This window comes from Canis lupus, chromosome 13, assembly GCF_011100685.1.
Source record: "Canis lupus familiaris isolate Mischka breed German Shepherd chromosome 13, alternate assembly UU_Cfam_GSD_1.0, whole genome shotgun sequence".
NCBI classification, from domain to species: Eukaryota; Metazoa; Chordata; class Mammalia; order Carnivora; family Canidae; genus Canis; species Canis lupus.
In genome coordinates, this window is record NC_049234.1 from 37,786,967 (window position 1) to 37,810,611 (window position 23,645).

General features: G+C 56.9%; 1 protein-coding gene and 1 long non-coding RNA gene across 13 annotated transcripts; one reads left to right on the forward strand and one right to left on the reverse strand.

Annotated features, from left to right (window-relative positions):
* On the forward strand, positions 1-21,963 carry LOC119876935 (zinc finger protein 696-like). 3 transcript variants are annotated; one of them, XM_038555720.1, is made up of 4 exons: positions 1-105; positions 3,142-3,249; positions 5,831-6,760; positions 20,037-21,963. In XM_038555720.1, the coding sequence occupies exons 2-4, from the start codon at positions 3,216-3,218 to the stop codon at positions 20,162-20,164; spliced, it is 1,092 nt and encodes a 363-aa protein (XP_038411648.1). In that variant the 5' UTR covers positions 1-105; positions 3,142-3,215; the 3' UTR covers positions 20,165-21,963. The 3 variants fall into 3 exon arrangements, with proteins under 3 accessions (XP_038411648.1, XP_038411646.1, XP_038411647.1); XM_038555718.1 differs by lacking the exon at positions 20,037-21,963 and adding an exon at positions 7,245-7,435 and having other exon boundaries at positions 5,831-6,932; XM_038555719.1 differs by lacking the exon at positions 20,037-21,963 and adding an exon at positions 7,245-7,435 and having other exon boundaries at positions 5,831-6,925.
* On the reverse strand, positions 18,170-23,585 carry LOC102152553. Of its 10 annotated transcripts, none has more exons than XR_005368887.1 (6): positions 23,495-23,585; positions 22,889-22,963; positions 22,527-22,624; positions 22,113-22,263; positions 21,668-21,829; positions 20,293-21,088 (listed from the first exon to the last, which is right to left on the reverse strand). It is a non-coding gene; the product is annotated as an uncharacterized LOC102152553 (long non-coding RNA). The 10 variants fall into 10 exon arrangements; XR_005368890.1 differs by lacking the exon at positions 23,495-23,585 and adding an exon at positions 23,244-23,436; XR_005368888.1 differs by lacking the exons at positions 20,293-21,088; positions 23,495-23,585 and adding an exon at positions 18,170-18,215 and having other exon boundaries at positions 22,889-23,236.
* Between the last annotated feature and the right edge of the window lie 60 nt (positions 23,586-23,645).

Below are 23,645 nucleotides of genomic sequence, written 5' to 3' on the forward strand. Positions count from 1 at the left end.
CGGGGAGCAGCCGAGTGCACGGCCTCCCGCGGCCTAGAGCGTAACCGGAAGTGCCGCGCCGCCGCGCTGGGGATCGAGCGCTTCCGGCGAACGGTGGGGCTGGAGGTGAGTGTCGCTGAGGTGCTGCGGGAGGTGCCGGAGCGGGAACCCGGGGCCCGGGCGCGGGTCCGTGTGCTGATGCGGGGCTCTCGCTTCGAAAGAGCTGCACGTGCGCCGTGCGGAGTGAGAGCCTCAGGGGAGTCCCCGCCTGACCAGCGCGGCGGCCCCGACCTCCTCCCCCGACCATCCTGAGGGACCCCGACCTCCTCCCCCGACCATCCTGAGGGCCCCGGACCTCCTCCCCCTGACCATCCTGAGGGCCCTTGTACCTCCTCCCCTGACCATCCTGAGGGACCCTGCACCTCCTCCCCCGACCATCCTGAGGGCCCCGGACCTCCTCCCCCGACCATCCTGAGGGACCCCGACCTCCTCCCCCGACCATCCTGAGGGACCCTGCACCTCCTCCCCCTGACCATCCTGAGGGCCCTTGTACCTCCTCCTCCTGACCATCCTGAGGGACTCTGCACCTCCTCCCCCCGACCATCCTAGGGACCCGACCTCCTCCCCCGACCATCCTGAGGGACCCCGACCTCCTCCCCCGACCATCCTGAGGGCCCCGGACCTCCTCCCCCTGACCATCCTGAGGGCCCTTGTACCTCCTCCCTTGACCATCCTGAGGGACCCTGCACCTCCTCCCCCGACCATCCTGAGGGCCCCGGACCTCCTCCCCCGACCATCCTGAGGGACCCCGACCTTCTCCCCCGACCATCCTGAGGGACCCTGCACCTCCTCCCCCTGACCATCCTGAGGGCCCTTGTACCTCCTCCCCCTGACCATCCTGAGGGACTCTGCACCTCCTCCCCCCGACCATCCTAGGGACCCGACCTCCTCCCCCGACCATCCTGAGGGACCCCGACCTCCTCCCCCGACCATCCTGAGGGACCCGGACCTCCTCCCCCTGACCATCCTGAGGGACCCCGACCTCCTCCCCTGACCATCCTGAGGGCCCCTGACCTCCTCCCCCTGACCATCCTGAGGGACCCCGACCTCCTCCCCTGACCATCCTGAGGGCCCCGGACCTCCTCCCCCTGACCATCCTGAGGGACCCTGCACCTCCTCCCCCTGACCATCCTGAGGGACCCTGCACCTCCTCCCCCTGACCATCCTGAGGGACCCCGACCTCCTCCCCTGACCATCCTGAGGGCCCCGGACCTCCTCCCGCTGACCATCCTGAGGGTCCCCAACCTCCTCCCCCGACCATCCTGAGGGACCCTGCACCTCCTCCCTCTGACCATCCTGAGGGCCCCAGACCTCCTACCCCTGACTATCCTGAGGGACCCCGACCTCCTCCCCCTGACCATCCTGAGAGCCCCGGACCTCCTTCCCCGACCATCCTGAGGGACCCTGCACCTCCTCCCCCCGACCATCCTGAAGGACCCCAACCTCCTCCCCCTGACCATCCTGAGAGCCCCAGACCTCCTTCCCCGACCACCCTGAGGGACCCTGCACCTCCTCCCCCTGACCACTCTGAGGGCCTCGGACCTCCTCCCCCTGACCACTATGAGGGCCCCAGATCTCCTCCCCCTGACCATCCTGAGGGACCCCAACCTCCTCCCCCTGACCATCCTGAGGGACCCCGACCTCCCCCTGACCATCCTGAAGGACCCCGACCTTCTCCCCCTGACCATCCTGAGGGACCCCGACCTCCTCCCCCTGACAGTTGAGGACCCCTGACCTCCTCCCCCCGACCATCCTGAGGGTCCCTGCACCTCCTCCCCCCGAACATCCTGAGGGACCCCGACCTACTCCCCCTGACCATCCTGAGGACCCCTACACCTCCTCCCCCTGACCATCCTGAGGGACCCCGACCTCCTCCCCCGACCATCCTGAGGACCCCTACACCTCCTCCCCTTGACCAGTGCAGCAACCTCTGGGACAGCCTCACCTGATATTTGTGACGGTCACCAGGGGTTGCTTCATTCCCAGCTGTTTGCACACTTTAACCTGCCCTATTTTTTAGTTAAGATTACGTTGCTTCCAAGGTTTGTTCCAAAGCAAGTCAGAGGTGCAGTGTCATACAGTGAGCACCTGTGATCTCTGTGCGGTAGCTCCCCACCAGCGAGACGTCGGGGTGCCTGGAGGCCCCGTGGGTCGTCAGCTGCTGGGCGTCTCCCGCATCTCCTTGCTCTGCAGGTGTTGGCCATCCTGAAGTCTCTGCTACCTTTATTTTTAAATATTTTTAAAATTTATTTATGATAGTCACAGAGAGAGAGAGAGAGAGGCAGAGACACAGGCAGAGGGAGAAGCAGGCTCCATGCACTGGGAGCCTGACGTGGGATTCGATCCCGGGTCTCCAGGATCGCATCCTGGGCCAAAGGCAGGCGCCAAACCGCTGCGCCACCCAGGGATCCCCTCTGCTACCTTTAAAGTACAAAGTGATAGTTATGTTACCTTTCTGAATTACAAATGAGGGAGTTATATTTAAAAATACAGTGGCCTTTTGTCAGCTTTTTTGTGTGGATTACTTGACCCTTACTGATTTTTCTTGTTTTCTCATTAATACGTAGTGGTCCTTATGTATTAAGTACATGAATCTTTATGTTATAAATATACCTTGTCCCTCGGGTTTTCTTTTTTCATTTCTTTGTTTTTTTACATTAAATTTCCTTGTGTAGTTAAATCTGTCAGACTTTACCTTTGGTGTTAATCACAGCAAAAAACATTCCACAATCCAAAACTGCACTACTCAAATTTTTATTTTTTTGGTTTCATATTTTTATATTCAAACCTCTGTAATTATCAAGAAGCATTTTAAATCCCTAGCTATGTCTCCAGACATCTGAGGACTGACCAGAGATGTGGGGCAGGACCAGAGCAGGCGGCTAGACCTGTGCTCTGCACCTGCCTGGGTGGGCCCAGGGGGCCAGCCTAGTCAGGACAGCATTCCCAGAGGGTACCTTATGGAACACTACTAACTGGGGAGTCTGTTTAGTCATGACTTTGATTTCTGGCTACAGAACAGGCCCAGTGGAGTCCCCAGGAGAAGGGACTTTTTTCCCTTCACTTCCCATCACTTTCTCCCCTGTCTTCTTTCTTACTCAGGCAGGTGTCCCCACTCCTGGTGCTTCTGCAAGGCACAGCAAGGAGAGCCCGCAGGCCTGGGTCTCCAGAACACCATGGACAGGGCTACCCTGGTGGACACACATGCAGGTGAGGGGTGGACAGCCAGGTGGGGTCAGGGAGGAGGGGACAGCTTAGGAATAGGGGCTCCAGAGCCTACCTGACTGGCTGCTAGGGGATGTAGCTGGGCTTGGGCAGCACCTCCCTGTCCCCTTCTTTGCCTGGCACAGCTCCCACCCCTTCAGCCTGCTGGCCTCAGCACTCCCTGTTCCATCCCTTTGCTCCCCTGACCAACGTCTGCACCCCTGTCTCTTCTCTGGCCCCCCTGCCTGGAGATTTCTTAGAATGAGATTATCAGTTCTGGCCCTGTTTCTCGGCCAGCCTCAGACTAGGTGACCCTGAAGAGTGTGATGAGTGAAAACCCAGGCCCCTCTCTATTCTGAAGGTTTAAGGCCATGTTTATGGGTCGTCGGAGCTGAGGACTCCTATCCAGTTTATTGTTGTTGGTGTTACTACACCGTGAGACAACCAGTGCACAGGACAACAATGTCCTCCCCTGCGCACGGATGCCCGCACTGCCTCAGGCTCTTCACTGTCATACTCTGATGTGTCGGGTTCGGCAGTGGGAGCCTGCGTGGAGTACGGCCATGGCTCCTAGAACACACTGCACACCCCCCACACACCTGTACCTGTTCTCCTTTGAAGTCAGAGAACCCCTGTGTCCCGTGATTCAGCTAACCTGTGTCTACGAACAGCACTCATCCCTACTTTGGGTTTTGCCTTGGAGCTGCCCTTCCAGTCCTGGACATCTAGGCTGTGCCTCTCCCTCCCTGCCTCCCTCCTCTGACCTTAATCCTGGCCCGGCCCAGGCGCGCTTCTCCACAACCCTGCGGTTTGAGACTAAATAATAATGTAGCAAATATCAACTTACCCAGAGAGGTGGAAGAGAAACAGGTTACAACCAAACACAGAGTTTTAAAGGGAATAAAGAGCACCCTTCTTGGTTGCTGGCTCCTCGCACCTGCCACAGGATCCGTGGCCTGGAAGTGGAATAGAAGCAAGTGTGAGGCCAGTGGTGGGCCTGACAGGTCTGGTGTGCGTCACTCTGGAGACTGGCTTCTTGGCCAGGGGACTGAATTTCTTAATTAGAAACCACGTTGTAACCTTTGGGAAGACTTCCCTCCGTCAGGGTTTCTCAGCCTTGGCAGTGGACATTCTGGGATGGAAGACTCCTCGTTGTCAGGGTGTGTTGTGCATCATGGGATACTTAGCGTTCCTGGCCTCTGCCCACAGGATTCCAGTAACGCCCCCTCCCAGCTGGGACAACCAAAGATATTTTCCGATGTAGCCAAACTGCCCCAGTTGAGAATGAGGGCTCCAGGTTTAGGGCTCCTCGGTGCCCCCTGGGAGGTTGTCACTGTAAGAATGCCCTTCCCCTACCCACCCCCCCCCCTTGCTGGTGCCTGGGATGGCCTCGGGGCAGGCAGTTCAGGGACCTGAAGCCTGACCCACAGGAGCTGGAAAGGGTGTGTGTGCCCCTCCCCCCATTTTAACTCTGAATAACTCCTGCTTCAGTGCTAGGGGTCAATTTCTGGAACATCTAAGTGTGCCAAACCACAAGACCAGACACGGGGGCGGGGGGGGGCTCCCAGAGGCCTCCTGCCTCGGCCTGTGCCTGGGGCCTCTCCCCATCTCCAGGTGCTCAGTGGGACAGCCCCTGCATTAGGGAATCCATGGAAAGTGGCTGTGGGTGCCTGCCTGTGCTAAGCTGCCCCGGGGACCACTGGCCTTGCCCCTGCCCCTGCCCTGCAGAGGCCTCTACCCCCTGGGCTGCCGCAGCCCTTGAGAAGTGTGGCTGCGGTGTGGGCATGGCCCCTGTGGAAAGCTGCTCTTGAGGTCAATGGGCTTGCCCTGGGGGGTGCCCTCCTTGAGCCAAGTGCAAGGCGGCATCCTTGTCTCACCTCCCAGGTGCCCCTGTAGGTGCAGCAAAGGTGGCAAGAACTGCCCAGTGTTTGGCGACCACACCCCTAAAGTCATTTATTTAAATGGGTGCGCGGTCTGTGCCCAGGAGCCAGTGGGGCCAGGCTGTGCTCAGCCAGGACGGGTGCCCCTCAGCCCAGCCGGCTCTGTCTCCTGTCGCTGGCTGTCGCTTACTCTCGGCACTGACCTCTGAGTAAGGATTCTCTTGTGTGGACCAGAGGCCCTTTGTGCTGGGCTGTGGGGAGCTGTCAGGGACAGAGTTGTCTTGGGAAGTCCAGGGTTGCAAAAGTGAGCTTCTGGGGCCGGAATGTGTGCCACCCAGGACCCCTGCTTTGCTGCCAGTTGTCTTTGCCTTCCAGGCCGTACAGCAGAAGCAGGGGCACCCAGAGCCTTCTGGGTTTCTGTCTCCTGCTCTCCTGAGCCTGAGGGTAGAGGCTCAGGCTACCGTAGAGTCCCAGCGGAGGGTCCTGATTGATTAGCTTCCTGCCCTTGCCCACTCCTGGGACCATGGGCATCCGGTGCTGGGGAGAACTGGGCAGGGATGGGCTGGCACTACAGGTGTCTGCCGCCCGCCCGCCCACCCTTACTGTCAGCGGCGTCTTACCCAGATGGCCACCACCAGTCCACGTGGCTGCGTACCATCAGAGCTTCTTTAGGCCCCCAGTCATACCTGTCTGACCCTCTCTTCCAGCTTCCCTGGCACCGGCATCAGGTGACAGCCAGGCTTCTGGCTGTGCCGCTTCAGTGGCCGAGCGTGGGGCGCAGGCGCAGAGCGCAGAGCTGACGGTAAGGCAGGAGGCTTTGGAGGAAGAAGGGACATGGCATGGAGAGAGCACACAGGGGCCTCCCTGGACACATGAGCCCCCGGACCGCTGTGGGAACGAGGGGGCCAGAGACAGCCCCAGAGGTTCCCCTAGGGTTCCAGAGGTTTCTAAGACACCCGGAGGGGATACTGGCCATGAGAGCAGTGCGCCGCCGGGGTCAGAGGCCGCCCTGAGAGCTCTACCGGACACGGGCGGAAGAGGCCCTGGGAGGGGGCGGCCTTACCAGTGCAGCACCTGCGACCGTAGCTTCAAATGCTATTCGGATGCGGCGAAGCATCAGAGCATTCACTCCGGGGAGAAGCCATACTCCTGCAGCGACTGCGGGAAGGCCTTCATCCACAGCTCACACGTGGTCCGCCACCAGCGCACGCACCACGGGGAGAAGCCCTATGTGTGCAAGGAGTGCGGGCGGGCCTTCAGCCAGAGCTTCAACCTGGTGCGGCACCAGCGGACTCACACAGGCGAGAAGCCGTATGGCTGTGCCGAGTGCGGCAAGGCCTTCGGGCAGCGCTCCGACGCCGCCAAGCACCAGAGGACGCACACGGGCGAGCGGCCGTACGCCTGCAGCGAGTGCGGCAAGGCCTTCCTGCACAGCTCCAACGTGGTGCGTCACCAGCGCACACACCGCGGCGACAGCCCCTATGAATGTCAGGAGTGTGGCCAGGCCTTCAGCCAGAGCTCCAACCTCCTACAGCACCGGCGAGTGCACACGGGCGAGAAGCCGTACGCCTGCCCCGAGTGCGGCCGCGCCTTCAGCCGCAGCTCCTTCCTCAGCGAGCACCGGCGCATCCACACGGGTGAGAAGCCCTACGCGTGCGGCGAGTGCGGACGCGCGTTCCGGGCCCTGTCCGGCTTCTTCCGGCACCGGCGCGTCCACACGGGCGAGAAACCCTTCCAGTGCGCCCAGTGCGGCCGCGCCTTCCGCCTGAGCTCGCACCTGATCCAGCACCAGCACATCCACGGTGCGGAGTGAGCACCCCCCCCTCCCCCGGGGGGACGGGGAGCAGGCCCTGGACCCTGCATGCCCGGGGGGGGGGGGGGGGGCAGTGGCCCTCGTCCTACCCGCGGGTGGAGGGGGAGGGAGCCAGTGCCCCGAGGTCTGGCCCATGGGGAGCCCCCCGGGGCATCTGCTGCCCCGGCCCAGCGGTCGGGGCCAGGAGGAGGCCCAGGGAAGGCTGCTTTCCTGGGCGGGGAATGCGGAGTTCCCCGCAGGAGGAAGAGGTGTCCACCAAAACGAATTTCACCTCTTTAACACTTCTTGCTGACGTGCAATTCACATAGGGTGAAGTGCATAGAGCTGAAGGCCGGGTTTTATGAGATTTGACAACTATAGCCTGTTTTGACCTTGAGAACTGCCGTGAGGTCTCCATCCCACCTTCAAACCAAACCCCCTTAGCCTCCAAGGCAACCAGTGATCTTTCTGTCACTCTTTCTGCTCATTCTAGAACTTAAATAGAATGATTCAACATCTACTTTTCCGACTGACTTCTTTCCCGCTGTTTAACGTTTTTGAGACTTATCTATCAGGAGTTGTTTGCTTTGGGTTTTGTTGCTGGTTGCTGGGGTTTTTGGTTTTTGTTTTTTTGTTTTTCTTAGTTCCATAGCACTTTTTAAAAGGCAAGAGTCACTTTCTACTTTGTATCAAAGCTCTGTGTTTGTATCTGTGTGTCTTGTCAAGGTAGGAGCTCCTGTAGCCAGAATGATTTTTATTTTATTTTATTTTTTTAAAGATTTTATTTATTATTTATTTATGAGAGACAGAGAGAGAGGCAGAGACACAGGCAGAGGGAAAAGCAGGCCCCATGCAGGGAGCCTGACGTTGGGACTCCATCCCAGGTCTCCAGGATCAGGCCCTGGGCTGAAGGTGGTGCTAAACCACTGAGCCACCCAGGCTGCCCTATTTTTTTTTTAATATTTTATTTATTCATTCATGAGAGACACAGAGAGAGAGAGAGGCAGAGACACAGGCAGAGGGAGAAGCAGGCTCCATGCAGGGAGCCCGATGCAGGACTCCATCCCGGGACTCCAGGATCATGCCCCAGGCCAAAGGCAGGCACCAAACTGCTGAGCCACCCAAGGATCCCCCAACCAGAATGATTTTTAACACAGCCCTCCATACAGAGTATGCCAAAGCAGAATACCTTCCACCAAAGGGTGTTGGTGAAATATGTAGGGGAGTATGTGAAAGATGCTTACAGAGGAGACAGCGAGCTTGAGCAGAGGAGGCAAGAACACAGATCTGCTGTGTTTTCACACCAAGTATGTAGCTTGAAGAACTCTGCTCAGCCTCATAAAGGCAGTACAAGAAAAGGAAGTTTAAGATTTAAAATTTGTCCTTTTTTTTATATTTTACTTAACATACAGTATAGCACTGGTTTCTGAAGTAGAATTCAGTAATTCAATATTTGTAACTTCTGGCTGCCTGGGTGTCTCAGATGGTTGAATGTCTGAACCTTGTTTTGGGCTCAGGTCTGATCTCAGGATCATGAGGTGTGATCTCAGGATCATGAGATCAAGGCCCGTGTTGGCTCCATGCTCAGCAGAGAGTCTGCTTGGGATTCTTTCCCTCTCTCTGTCGCTCTGCCCCACCCTGCTAGTATGCTCTAGAAAGAGATAAAAAAGAAAAAAGAAAGGAAAAGATATTTGTACTTTCAATAAATGTTTCCTAAGCACTTAATTGCCCAGGCTCTCTGCCACTGTTCTGAGACAAAACCACCATGACACGTGCATTCAGGGACTCTACAGGTTAGAGAGTGAAAGAGATGAGGAAAGCCATGCGTGTCATGCCCAATAAAATGCCCAGTAACAGGAGTACCTCCAGGGAAGTAAACATAGGATATGCACACAGATGATCAGGGCCGGGGAAAGAAATTGGGATGAGCTCCCAGGAGTGGTGATTCCTGAGCCGGTTCTTCAGAATATTTAATCAACAGATGGACTAAATGTTTTGTATGAAGCAGAGGTCAGGGTGTGCTGGGGGTGTGAAAGGGTATGAGAAATGTGCTCACTCAGGGAACCTTGGAATCTGCGGAGAAACCAGAAAGTAAAATTTAAGTGAATTCATTATTCATAACTTAACATTTTACATCACATCATGACAGGGTCGTGGATACGGATATTTGTTATTTGTCAGGAGGGGCAAAGTGTCTTCGTTGAACATTCTAGAACTCTGCCGTAATGAATTGGATGAGGTCATTTTGTTGAAAGTTTACTGTAACCACTAAGGTCAATCTGAGCAGTCACCTGGCCATGCGTCCTAGGGTCCAGCTTCATGATCCCAGTCTGCCGTGGTCAGGCTATGGTTTGATGCTACTTCATGGTTATTATCTGCTCTAACTTAACCACTGATTGTGAGTTACTGTGGGTCCTGTAACTGGCTGGGACCTCCAAAATAGCAGTACAAGTCTAGGGCTCTTGTGGGCATCGATTTCTTTTTCAGATGTGGGCTTAGGCCCAGGGTTATGCAGAGTTGCCCTCAGATTGGATTCAGTGACACCACAGACATTGGGCTGCTGACTCTTGGGCCAAGGGTGAGGTAGAAACAGCCCAGGACTCCCACACTGAGCCAAAATATTCAGATAGGCTGAAGGGTCCCAGGTTCATGGTTCCTCTCAGATACCAGTAGAAATCAAAGCAGTCACTCTGGAGGAGAGCTTGTGCTACTTAGACCTGCTGTATTCCTGTTGAGAAGGTCAAGCAATGACCTCAGAGAGCACCCAGCACCCAGGAAGGTCTCACTGAATGAGGGTCAACAAAATAGCAAACAGACATAAACCTCAAAGAACTGCAGATAATGACATTGCCAGTAACGTAGGCAAGAGAATAGTTATGTATGACGTGTGTACAGGAATAAGACAGTCACAGCAGTGAGAAAACAATGAGGGACTATCAGGCATGAACAGGCAGTTTTTTTTTTTTTAATTTTTATTTATTTATGATAGAGAGAGAGAGAGAGAGGCAGAGACATAGGCAGAGGGAGAAGCAGGCTCCATGCACTGGGAGCCCGATGTGGGATTCGATCCCGGGTCTCCAGGATTGCGCCCTGGGCCAAAGGCAGGCGCTAAACTGCTGCGCCACCCAGGGATCCCAAACAGGCAGTTTTTAAAGAACTTTTTAAAGATGAAAAATACAATTGCTGGACTAGAACTCAGTGGGGTGGGTTAAATAATGGATTAGACGCTGCTGAAGAGGGCATTAGTGTGGGGGAAGATCTATCCAAGGAAATCGAATACCACACAGACAAGGAGAGGAAAAATCCAGAGAGAATGTGACAGGATTTGTAAAACAGAATAAGGCTCAACGTGGAGCTGATAGGAGCCCCAGGAGGAGAGAGTGAAGGAGAGGACACAGGTGAGGCCCTGCGATGATGCACCCCATGATGATGCAAATCCCAACTTTATTAGCTCCTGGCTACCACAGCCCACCCCGTCCCATTCTCCATCCAGGCTCAAGTTCTCATACTGTGCAGGGTTGAGAATGGAGCTGAAGGTGAGGTCAGGCAGCGAGACAGCAGCGAGCTCCACCTGGGGAAGATGAGTGTTTGCATCACAGTGTTAACTGGCCCAGTCTCCCCATAATCCGGAAACCAAATCATGAAAGGAGAGGACACTGAACTCGTTACCAGTACACTGGAAGTTCCAGCCCTCCTCCAGACCCGGAACCACCACCTTCAACATGTGAGTCACAGAGGACAACTGCAAACAAATAGTGCCAGTCTTCAGCTCAGAGTGCCTGGAGGGGCCTGGCATCTGTACAGGCTCATTTCATTCCTCACAAGGACAAGATTCTGCATTTTACAGGACAGAATTATTCTGGGCCCCTGTTTATAGTGTTCCTACAGGCTTTTCCTTATTTAATGAAAAACATAAATTCACAGATCTGGGAAGCATAATGTATATGAAGCAAGAAAACGAGAAATCCACACCCAGACACAGCATGGTGAGAGCACAGACTAGAAGAGATGTTCACGTCCGAGAGAAAGGCTTTGATCACCCACAAAGGAGCCACAGTCACACCATCAGCAGACTTCTGTGAGCAACACAGAAGTGGCATTTGGCTCGGCCTCTTCGATGTGTTGGGAGGAAACACTTGCCAACCTAGAACTGCACGCCCTGCAACATTATTTTTCGTAAAGAAGATGGAAACAGACATTCATAGATACATGAAATACAAGATCGTTTATCAGTAAGGAACTTTCACTGAAACAACCTCTGAAGTTTATACAGCAAAGAGGGAAAATGATCGCAGGTGATGGTCCTTGATAGGAGACAGAACGGGGAGCAAACAAAATGACCAAGTGGACTCCATCCAAACACTCCGTATATAAGAGCAATGTCGGCTGAGATACAGGACCACAGTGTAAGTGAAGGCAGGAGCAGACGGAGGCGTGAGGCCACCAAGGGAGCGATGTCGCACGCAGGCGGCCGTACGGATGACGAGCTAGGCTGCAGCGGGAAGCGGGCGGTGCCTGACGACACCTGGAGTCCGGGTCCTTCACGGGAGACCGCGAGCCGCCCAGAGACGGGCCGGGAGCTGCTGTGCCTGTACCGGGGGCTCGTGGCCAGTGAGCGTCGCCTGTGCCCGCGGACTGCTGACCACCTTCGCTCCTGCGTGGTGGGGAGCCAGCGTCCCAGGCATCCAAGCAACGTTCTGACGTGCAAGTGAGAAATTAATCCAGAGGGAGGGCGTGCCCGGGCAGCTCCATTGCTGGAGCGCCTGCTTTGGCTCAGGTCATGATTCTGGGGTCCGGGGGTCGAGCCCACATCAGGCTCGCTGCTCAGGGGGGCATATGCTTCTCCCTTTGCTCATGCTTGCTTGCTCTCTCTTCTCGCAAATAAACTAAGATCTTTAAAAAATATTACAAAAGGGAAAAGGCAAAGAGGCCAGTAAGGAGGCAGACAGATTATGACCAGCGAGAATTCCAGGAAAAAACAGAAGGTGGTGGGAGTGGGATGTCCAGGGACCTCCTGCGATCCTCCCCAGGACGGACGACCCGTGTCGCTGCGGTGGGAGCACCTGCCGGCACCCCTGTGAGTAAGCAGCACGGCACTGCAGGGCCGGCGGCTATGTGCAGAGGCCTAGAAGCACACTCGGGGCAACCCCTGGGGGACCTCACACTGTGCAGATAGAAGGCAGTGGACGGAGGCTTTAAACATTACACGTGAATGGGGATCCCTGGGTGGCGCAGTGGTTTGGCATCTGCCTTCAGCCCAGGGCGCGATCCTGGAGACCCGGGTCTCCAGGATCGAATCCCACGTCGGGCTCCCGGTGCATGGAGCCTGCTTCTCCCTCTGCCTATGTCTCTGCCTCCCTCTTTCTCTCCGTGTGTGACTATCATAAATAAATAAAAATTAAAAAAAAAAACACATTACACGTGAAAATAACCTGTAGCCTAAAAGCTGCCGCGTACTCGTGATGCTGGTGGTTAAACGTTATTTTCCAGTCCGCAAATTGACCAAAAAATGTGTCATGACTTCTTGTGAAACATCTTTCCAGGAGGCGCCGCGAGAAGATCTCCAGAACACGGAGGACCTGTGCGAGAGGAGCGAGGGGGCTCCAGGGAGCAGGGCTCCACAGGTGGTGGAGGATGGCCCCGGGGTGGCGGGAGCAAAAGCAGAGGTCGGGGGCCAGGTCTGGTTGCCAAGCTCACTTGCAGGCACTGTTATTTACTGTCCTTCCACATGCAGAACACACTTACCCCCCTTTCTTTAAGATTTTTTTTTCTAAATATTTTTTTATTTACTTATGATAGAGAGAGAGAGGCAGAGACACAGGAGGAGGAAGAAGCAGGCCCCATGCCAGGAGCCTGATGTGGGACTCGATTCTGGGACTCCAGGATCGCGCCTTGGCCCAAGGCAGGCGCCAAACCGTTGAGCGACCCAGGGATTCCCCCCTTTCTTTAAGATTTTTACTTATTTATCAGAGAGAAAGAGCACAAGCCAGTGGGGGATGGAAGCAGAAGCAGAAGTGGGTTTCCCGCTGAGCAGGGAGCCTGACACGGGGCTCGATCCCAGGACCCTGAGATCATGACCGGAGCCAAAGGCTGATGCTTCACGGATGGAGCCCCCAGGCGCCCTGACACCTACCCCTTTTATGGCACCAAAAGTCCCACCCAGCTGCCATATCAGGCACCAAGGCTAATCGAGTCTCATGATTTCCATCAGGTCTGGAGGTAGAGGAGATGCCTCTTAAGACAGAGACCTATAAACTACAAAGAAAAAGTATCTGACCTTCAGCAATTGGATTTTTTTTTTTAAAGATTTTATTTATTTATTCGTGAGAGACACAGAGAGAGAAAGAAGTAGAGACACAGGCAGAGGGAGAAGCAGGCTCCACGCAAGGAGCCCGACGTGGGACTCGATCCCAGGACCCTGGGATCACGCCCTGGGCTGAAGGCAGATGCCAAACCGCTGAGCCACCCGGGGATCCCCCTGCAACTGGATTTTAAAAACCTCCCATCCCTTGCCCCCCTGGAGCTACAGAACCTGGAGGGAGAGCCTGGCGGTGGGTGCGTGGCAGCCCTGCCCCGGGGCCCTCCTGCCCGCCTGTCTGGGGGGCCCTGCCCACAGTGGGATGGGGGGAGGGGTGGCACACAGGCCTCGCACGGACCGTCACACTGTCCCCCGAGTCAAGGGCTTGGGGTCCACCCTCACTGGGGACGCCCTCTGTTGGTCCCGGGCAGGTTCCCTGTGTGGGAACCGATGGGAGCACGGCCCGGCTCCTGGCCAGGCAGCCCATCGGGCACAGCCTCCCCCGGTCCCTCTGTGAAGAGAGCCCGAGAGGCAGCTCAGTGGAGGGGACACGCCGCAAAGGACACAGCACGGGGTCGGCGACCCCCCGCGTGATGGCAACAAGCAGTTCGTTGTACACGGTCCCCAGTGCTGCTTCCACAGTGAGGAAAACACAAAGGACGTCCTACTGAGCAGAGCCGGGCACTTAGAATGCAAGGTGTTTGCTTGCGGCGTCCGTCAGGGGGCCACACCAACGTCCCCTCCAATCCCGTCCGTCTTCTCCATGGACACCCAAGCCCCCAAAACCTGCCGAGAAGACCCAGGTTCTCGGGGAGAGCCCAGGACACAGGGCAGGACCCCAGGGCGGCAGGACCCACTCCTCCGGCCCCGGGGCACAGCCACACACCAGGGCTGCACAGGGGCCTGGGGACCAGCCTCCCCGGGTCGGCCAGGCCCGCGGCCACCTCCTGGCGGGGGTGCCACCCCCGATGCGCAGGTTCCCAAGGCTTTGCGGGAGGGAGGTCCGATGACAGGCATGGCGTTGGAGGCATGCCAGTTGGGGGCACCTGTGCGGCCCACGAAGCAGGGGACGCTGAGCGGGGCTCCAGGCAGCTGAGCATGGATGTGGCCGGGGCCGCGCACTCGCTGTCCTCTGCCTGCAGCCCGCGTGCTCCATGTCAGCAGCGGCCCCTGCCGCGTCTCCAGGAACCTGGCAAACGCAGGGAGGCCACGCTTCCCGAACTAGGAGGGGGACAGGGCCCCTCAGCGGGGTGGAGGCCTCATCCTGCACCAGACATCACAGGTGGGAGAGTGTGGCCATTGGCCACACGACAGGTGAAGGCCACATCCAGAGAGAAAAGGAGCAAACAGAAGAGCCCTCCCGAGCCCAGGTGCTCAGCAACGTTCCCCTTTTGTTTTGTCTCGCATGTGGTGGGCAGCAGGGGGAGGTTCGCTGAGCCATAGTGAGTGGTGGACAAAGCCCCGCGGGGAGGGGACCTGAGAGGGCTGCCCTCTGTTCCACCTTTTTTATTTCATTTTTAAAAGATTTTATTCATTTATTCATGAGAGAAACAGAGAGACAGAGGCAGAGACCCAGGCAGAGGGAGAAGCAGGTTCCACACAGGGAGCCTGATGTGGGACTCGATCCCAGGACCCCGGAGTCAAGCCCTGGGCGGAAGGCACATGCTCAACCGCTGAGCCACCCAGGCGTCCCTCTGTTCCACCTTTTTATGTATTTACTTATTTATTTATTTTTTGGTTCCACCTTTTAAAAGAAAACCAAATGTCTCAAAACCAAGGCTGCTTTCCTGGTGGTGACTGGTGAGGCAGAGGCCGAGGCAGGGGGAGGGACAGGGGCAGGGGCCAGGGTGAGGGCAGGGGCAGGGCCAGGGGGCAGGGGACAGGGCCAGGGGGCAGGGAACAGGGCCAGGGGGCAGGGGACAAGGCCAGGGGACAGGGCCAGGGGGCAGGGGACAAGGCCAGGGGACAGGGCCAGGGGGCAGGGGATAGGGACAGGGAGTAGGGCCAGGGGCAGGGGCCAGGGCAGGAACAGGGACAGGGTGCAGGGGGCAGGAACAGGGGCAGGGACAGAGGACAAGGGCTAGGTCAGGGGCCAGTGCGGGGCCAGGGGCAGGGGCCAGGGTGGGGGCAGGGGCAGAGGCAGAGGCCAGGGCAGGGGCAGAGACAGGGCAGGCCGTGCATGGGCTGCGGCCCATCCTCCCCCAGGAGCTCCGCCTGACTGCACAGTGGATGTGACGCGCTGCTGCTGAGGCCAGCGCAGCCCCAGGAGCCACCGCAGTGGACTGGTCGTCTGTCCCAACCGGTCAGGCCATGGTCAGGCCACGGTCAGGCCACGAGAGCTCTGGGCACAAAACAGCGAGGGACCCAGGGCTGCTATTCACAGGGAGGAGAGGATGAGGGCGGAGGGAGCAGGTGGGGGACCGGAGGGCGGGGTGGCTGCAGCCTGTTCACCACTGAATACGAACAGTCTTTGCTCTGATTCTGACCTTCCTTACACACGCCCCAGACTAAGAGCTCCCCTCCGGGGCGCTTGGGTGACCTGGCGCTTGAGCGTCAGCCTCTTGTTGTCGGCTCAGGTCATGGTCTCAGGGTCGTGGGATCGCGCCCCGCGTTGGCTCCGTGCTCAGCGGACAGTCTGCTGAGATTCTCTCCCTCTGCTCCTCCCCCTCCCCTGAAATAAATAAATAAACCTTGAAAAAAATTTTATTTATTTAAAAAAAATTTTTTATAAAGCTGATTCCTTTTATTTTCTAATTTTTATTTATTTATGATAGTCACACACACACACACACACACAGAGAGGCAGAGACACAGGCAGAGGGAGAAGCAGGCTCCATGCACCGGGAGCCCGATGTGGGATTCGATCCCGGGTCTCTAGGATTACGCCTTGAGCCAAAGGCAGGCGCTAAACCGCTGCACCACCCAGGGATCCCGAAAAAAATTTTTAAATGAAAACTCTCAGGGCACCTGGGGGGCTCAGCGGTTGAGTGCCTGCCTCCAGCTCAGGGCGTGACCCTGGGGGTCCCAGGATAGAGTCCCTCATCAGGCTCCATGCAGGGAGCCTGCTTCTCCCTCTGCCTGTGTCTCCGCCTCTCTCTCTGCGTCTCTCATGAATAAATCTTAAAAAAAAAAATTAAATAAATAAAAAGGAAACAAAAGCAGGCAGCTCTTCCCAAGTCTGAGACCACCATTACCCTGATACTAAAACCAAAGACATCACAAGAAAGCCACAGACTGGTCTCCACTTAAGTACAGAAGCCGAAGTCCCCCACCCCACCCTAGTAAACCAAATCCCACAATACACAGCAAAGATCCTACACCGCGACCAAGTGGTGCAGGGGCGCAGGCAGGGCTCCCAACGTGAGACCCCCTGTCGATAGGAGAGACAAACACAGGATCATCCCAAGAGATGCAGAAAAAGCAACTGCCAAAATCCCCGGGAGACCGTAACTGTCGGGGTGTGAGTACACCTGCAGCAAGAGAACATGGGGTGTTTGTGATGACATTTTATTTTGTGGGTGCTGCACCCCCGAATATAGCATAAAATGGATATAAAATGTTAAATGCTTATAATTTCATCAACGCTAGAGGGATCATCCCAACCAGAAAAAGCACCAAGAGAACACCTAGTGGAACGCCACAGCCTTGCTTGGCGCAGCCAGTGGAGGGTCAGAACTGAAACTCTCAGTCCCCAAATGATGGCTTTTTAGCAGGCTGTCGCCGACCGGAGTCTCTGGGGAAACAGGCCCTGTGCCCAGCTAGAGAGCCCCTGGAGTCCCGAGCTGCTGGAGCTGGGCTCTCGGGGCAGATGGAGCAGGTCAGGCTCTGGCCTCCGGGCAGACGCGCCCACCAGGGAGGGGAAGGCTGCGAGGTGTCTGCTGTGCGCTGCGCAAGGGGAGCCCCGGGTCTCCCTGGAATCCCCAACGCACAGACCTGGTCTGGACCAGCTCCCGGGCACAGAGCCAGCACTGTCAGCTGTGGGATGTCGGCGCCGCAGGGCAGGCCTCAGGCCCAGGGGACTGTGCAGACTGGGGACAACCCTCCAGGGGAGCTAAACCCCACACAGCTGGACGGGCAGGAGCACCTGCAGATGCCCATGGGGGGGCCGGGGCAACAGAAATCAGGTGTGTGCGATGAGCCATGTGGACAGACATGGACACTGAGCATGTCCCTGCATGAGTCCTGCAGGTGGGCACCCCCCCCCGCCCCGCGTCTCCCCCTCCACCTAACACTTTCCAGGTAAGTACCATCCGCAGGGGTGGAGGCAGCGCTGGTGCCGCGCACACCCAGGGGGCGGTGACTGTCACATGCAGCTGAGCTTATCTCCACAGCTCCTGGGTCATCAGAAGAGAGACGCACACACATTTGACAGAATGCCATTGTGAACCGTGGGGACTCAGCGTCTGTCCTGCCCATCCCTGGGAATACTCGTGGAGAGGCTTTCGTCCCCGGTGCACAGAATCCAGACAAAAGGTCGACCCTGGAAGTTCACACCTGGCTTCTCGAGCTTCGTGCCTTTGCCCTTTCCCCGGAAGTAACCGTAGTGGTGCCAGGTCCTGGGAGAACTGGGGTGGTCTTGGGGACGCCGCAGAGCTCACAGCCAAACACCCAAAAAATGAAGTCAAGGAAATTCCACTTAAAACAGCAGCAAAGGGCAGCCCTGGTAGCTCAGAGGTTTGGCACATGCCCCCAGCCCAGGGTGTGATCCTGGGGTCCCGGGATCGAGTCCCACATCGGGCTCCCTGCATGGAGCCTGCTTCTCCCTCTGCCTGTGTCTCTGCCTCTCTCTCCCTGTGTCTCTCATGAATGAATGAATGAATAAATAAAATAAAACTTTAAAAAAAAAAAGCACCGGGATCCCTGGGTGACGCAGCGGTTTGGCACCTGCCTTTAGCCCAGGGCGCGATCCTGGAGACCTGGGATCGAGTCCCACGTCGGGCTCCCTGCATGGAGCCTGCTTCTCCCTCTGAGTCTCTGCCTCTCTCTCTCTCTGTGTGTGTGACTATCATAAATAAAAAAATAAAAATAAAAAAAAGCACCAAAGACAGAATACTTAACAAACAAATCTAACCCAAAAAAGGTACAGAACTTATACTCCAAAAATTTGTTGAAAGAAATTTTAAAAGAAATAAATATCTTGAAAGATACCCCAGGGGTTCCCTAACAGAACCCAGCTCGCGGAACCCTCAGATTCAGTGGAATTTCAAGGGACCCTGAACGGCTGAAAGAATCTTTAAAGAGGGGCGCCCGGGTGGCTCAGCAGTGGAGCATCTGCCTCTGGCCGGGGACGTGACCCCGGGGTCCTGGGATCGAGTCCCGCAGGGAGCCTGCTTCTCCCTTTGCCTGTGTCTGTCTCTCTCTGTGTCTCTCATGAATTAAAAAAATGTTAAAAGATTCAGAACAGATATTTCTGCAAAGAAGACCGACAAACGGCCAATCAGCTCAGAAAAGATGCCCATCGGGGAAATGCAAATCAAGCCCATGAGAAATACCTGGCCACGAGGCCAGCAGCCGTTCTCCCCACCTCCGGCTGAACACAGCGGGTGCAGGGGGTGCTGGTGGAGACGTGCCCCAGGGGCAGGTGGGGCTGAGCAGAGGCGCCCGGTGCCCCCCCCCCCCGCCAGGAGCAGCCCCCCCTGCAAGCCTGGGGTCCCACAGGCCTCCCCGCGGAGACGTCTGCTCCTTCCCGCGCGGTGCACACGCAGGGCTCAGCGCCCGCAGCCGCCCTCCCCAAGCACCATCACCGGACAGACAGATGGAAGCGGGTTCGCAGCGCACAGGGCAGCAGCGGGCCGGGCGCCCTGCTCCAGGGAGGTCCTGCGGGTGCACGTGGAACTCCATTTTTTTCAAAAAGATTGATTTATTTATGATAGACATAGAGAGAGAGAGAGAGAGAGAGGCAGAGACACAGGAGGAGGGAGAAACAGGCCCATGCCGGGAGCCCGACGTGGGACTCGATCCCGGGACTCCAGGACAGCGCCCTCGACCAAAGGCAGACGCTAAACCGCTGAGCCACCCAGGGATCCCCCAGAACTCAATTTTTTTAATGAGAAAAGAAAGAACAACTTAACGTGGTCCTCTGTCTTCAGGAGCTTCCCACCCGAGCTTCTGTCTCCCGGGGCCGGTCCCTCCCGGCCTGTCTGCAGGCCCCGTCATCAGGCACCCCTCAGGTCCACCAAGGGCCATCCTCACCTCGTGGGTCCCCAGAGCAGGAGAACACTCTGCGAGGGGGACGATGCAGCGGCGGAGCCTCCAGTGGGAGCTCCCAGGAGCGCTGGGCCCCATGGTACCTGCCGCCCCCCCACAGCGCCCCTGTCAGAGGGGCGCACGAACCAGCAGGTGCAGCGTGGTTCTCAGGGCGGGGAACCCCTGGGTCCGGGCGGCGCGGCAGACTTGGGACACACCCGCGGCCTGGACCCCCCACCCCAGGCTCCCCCGCAGGCCCAAACCCCCATTTGCCACCCAGCCTCCACCCACGTACTTCACAGAAAATCCCCGCTAGAAAGTTAGGCACTAGGTTCACGCACTCCCTTCCCGTATTTGGAAAAATAAACCTCATGCCCCTGTGAGTGTTTATAAAGTTGGTCATGAGAACCACACTTTAAGATGCTTTCATGGCGTTTTTTTTTTCTTGGATGGCTTTTCATGGTTATTCATCTACATTAGCTCAGTGACCTATGCAGATCTAAAACACAAATTTGTACATAAATACATAAACCTGCTGCTCACGTGAAAGGCTGTCATTTTAGGAACAGGGAAAGATTCAAAATCTTCTAGAAGTCTGCAGTCTTTTCAACAGGCTTTTTTCTGTTTTTATAAATAGGTTTGGTAAAGAGACAGCAAATCTGTGAAGAGCACAACTCTAGTCAAAGCAGAAAGGAGCAGGAAGCTGCAGGAGCATCTCTGGCCGGCCCACAGCCGACCTCCTGGGGCTTCAGGAGAACCAGATAACGTCAATTTAGAAACATGGTCCTTCAAAAGGAACTTCTATTTTTATTTTTTTTAAGATTTTATTTATTTATTCATGAGAGACACAGAGAGAGGCAGAGACACAGGCAGAGGGAGAAGCAGGCTCCACGCAGGGAGCCTGATGCGGGACTCGATCCCAGGAACCTGGGGTCATGCCCTGAGCTGAAGGCAGACGCTCAACCACTGAGCCACCCAGGGATCCCGTTTTATCACAATTAAAAGAAACACAAAATAAAGGCTTCTGGAACTTTCTGACATTTTCCATGAGAGAAAAAGAGAGCTGGAACGGAACATCAGGCACAGAGGGAAACCGAGCCTCCGCCCCAGCATGAGGCTGAACACAGTTGGCCCAGGAGCCGAATCCACGGCACACGTGTTTCCATCCGGCGGACCAAGCGGCTCCGTAAAATGTCAGCAGTGTTCACCGTTTGGATCATGTCCTCCTTACAACCGCATTTCTGCCACCTGCACAAATCAGCAACCTGGAGGGTGTGAGCCTTGATGCACACATGCCCACGCGGAGGTGAGCACACACCTCCCAGCGGGGACACGCAGGGTGCCTGCGGGAGGCCTCAGCCCACCTCCCCGGCCTCTCCTCGGAGACTATAGAAAACTAGTAAACTCAACTTGACATAGCTCTGAGAACACATCAAATTAAACAAGTCCCCTAGTTCAAGGCCAGGCGCCTCATTCAAAATGAATATGAAACACATGAAATACACTCAGAGCGACGTAAGTCAAGCTACCGGATTCTAAAGCGCACATCCCAGTCAGCGCGAGGCGAGCCCTGCGCCGGCCTCGCTCACAGCTCACAGCACCAGACGGTTCAAAGGAGACTCCACCTCAGGCTCGCCATCAGGCTTCCTCTTTGTCTCCCTGGACAAAAGGAGCTTTTCAGGCTATCACCTGATACAAGAAGGAGGCAGAGAACAAACAGGAGAGGGAGAGAAGGGTCAGGGACAACACGGTACCTCCTGCTGTGTTAACCACGTTTGGTTTTATTCTTTGGAAAACACGTGCTTACACCTACTGTTACCAACTTTACAATTGTTTCTCGCAAAATCATTTATTTCAAACAAAAACAAAGCCAAAAAGGGACCAATGGCAGCTGAGAGAGGGCAGGCCTTTAGGCTTCTGTCTACATTCTAGTTGGACTGGAGTCTTCCTTCTTCTTCTTTTTTTTTTTTTTAAAGATTTTATTTTATTTTTTCACAAAAGACACAGGTAAAGAGAGGGGCAGAGGGAGAAGCAGGCTCCATGCAGGGATCCCGGGTCTCCAGGGTCACGCCCTGGGCCAAAGGCGTCGCTAAACTGCTGAGCCACCCGGGCTGCCCTGGATTCTTGCTTCTGCTAGAGTCAAAGCAAAGTCTAAACACAGGGGTGCAGGTCCCAGCCCCACGGCGGAGGACCCTCCCAGCACTCACCTCGTCCTCTCCGGCCTTACCCCCCCTCCTCCAGAGAAAGAGGGCTGTGAACAAACCCTACCTGATAACAAGATTATCCTGGCCCGGATTCTCTTTTGAGATGGAGGATGTACTTTCAAGCACCGCTGCAAGCCCCAAGATGACCGGGCATCCATTCCCCATGAGCATGTTCCCGTCACCATCAGTGGTTAGAACTTCTGTGAAAACACCAAAAAGGCCACCACTGATGTGGCCCCTGAGATGTGAGACGCGGTCCAGGTCACCCTGACCCCCTGCCCGTGGCTGCCCACCCCCCCCAGCATCCGGCCAGCGGGCAACCACACCCACCCCTCCGAGGCCTGATCCCGCCCCGCATACAGCACAGAGGCAGCACACCTTCTGAAATTTGAAATAAATGTACCTTACACGAACACAAAGTACTTATTTTTAAATTAACAAGATGACCTGTAAACTAAGAAAGGCTCAGAGCTTAAAAAAAAAAAAAAAAAAAGAAGAATGCAACGCACGGAAGACTGTGGCTTTCGGGATGAAACACTGAGCGCGGGTAACAGACCCAGACCTGGTGTTTCCCACATCTTCCCGGGTTTCCTGTTTGGCTGCTTCCCTTTCTATTTCTTTGAGTTTCTAGCTTCATCCCCTCAGTATTCTCTTCTTCCTCTAATCAAAGAAACGTTTCAACGTGACTCCCAAGGGGAGAAACGCAAAGCCAAGGCTGGAACAGTGTCTTTGGGGGGAAGAAACACAAACTACAAGGAGAAGTGATAAGGTCACTTCGTGGCGCACCTGAGGCCCCCCGTCCCCCGCCCCCCGCTGCAGGCAGGGCTCCTTAGCCTAGGGCCCTGCGAGAGCCCGACAGCTGGCGAGCAAAATCCACCAACCACCCGGCAAAGGCCACTCTGCTTCCCCACGTGTCCTGTTACCTCAGGAGAGCAACTTTATTATCCGCCAAGAGCGGCTTCAAATCCGACACCTGAGCCTGTCCCACGGCCCCTCCTGGCCTGTCACTGCGTATCCCCGACTGTAAGACGACACACGAGCTGCGCAGCCTGGAAGACGCCAGGGCAAGCGCCGGCCAGCTCCCAGGGGAGCCGGGCCCCACGTGGCCCACCCGCCACGGCCTGTCCCGCGGGAGCTGAGGGCGCAGCCAGCTGGGTCCCGCCCCAACACGGCCACAGCTCTCGGCCGCAGCCCGAGGACAGCCAAGGCGCAGGGGCCGGGAGGCCCGCAGGCCCCGACGGTGTCCACAGGGGGCCTTTACCCCTGACCCCCGCGATCTCCTTACCTAAGGACGGTTCCGTGGATGCGTCCTGAGCATCTTCCCGGGTTTTCTAGGTTAGCACACCTGTGTCTTTAATCCCTACAAGCAAGTATGGGAATGCAGGCAGGCGGCCCTGAAAGCCCATCTGCCAACCCGAGCTGAGTACTTGCGGCTTTAGAAGCGTCAGATCAGGAGAAAAGGGGAAAACGCCTGTAAAGTCAGGGTGCTGCAGGGTTACAGGGCGTGACCAGCAAGGCCCGGAAGAGGAGGGAGGCCGGTGGGCGTCAGGGAGGGGCCCACGGGGAACACCAGCTCCCTAGCAGTCGGGGGGCGGCGCGGCTGGGCGGGGGAGTCAGCGTCCCTGGGAGGGGACCCCCACCTGGAGCTGGGGGGCAGGGCTGGGGGGAGGGGCTGTTGCCAGGGCAGAGCACAAGGCCGCGACAGGGTGCAGAGGAGGGGAGGGCTCGGAGCAGGAGGCACCCCGGGGGGCGGCGGGCACGGCGGGGCCACCGAGAGGGATGAGGTCAGCGCCGGGCACAGGCCTAGACTCCCCGGTGCCCCTCGCCGCCCCCGCCCCCTCGGCCCGGCCCCACCCGCTCGGGGCACCGCCCACCCGCCACGTGAGCCCACCTCCCGCAGCCGGGCCCGGCCTTGCCGCCAGTTCTGCGCTTGCGCAGCCTCCCCCGCCACGTGCTGCGCCTCCGGCTGCCGCGGAGGCCTCTGGGAAAGTGGCGGGCTGGCGCATGCGCAGGCGAGGCGGGGCCACACGGAGGGGTCGGAG

What these genes read in the sequence shown, in the direction of transcription:
- LOC119876935 (XM_038555718.1), top strand. Translation starts at nt 3,216, where the DNA reads ATGGACAGGGCTACCCTGGTGGACACACATGCAG. An exon ending in CCTGGTGGACACACATGCAG is followed by an intron (nt 3,250 to 5,830) that starts GTGAGGGGTGGA and finishes CCTCTCTTCCAG; the next exon opens with CTTCCCTGGCACCGGCATCA. An exon ending in CAGCACATCCACGGTGCGGA is followed by an intron (nt 6,933 to 7,244) that starts GTGAGCACCCCC and finishes CAATTCACATAG; the next exon opens with GGTGAAGTGCATAGAGCTGA.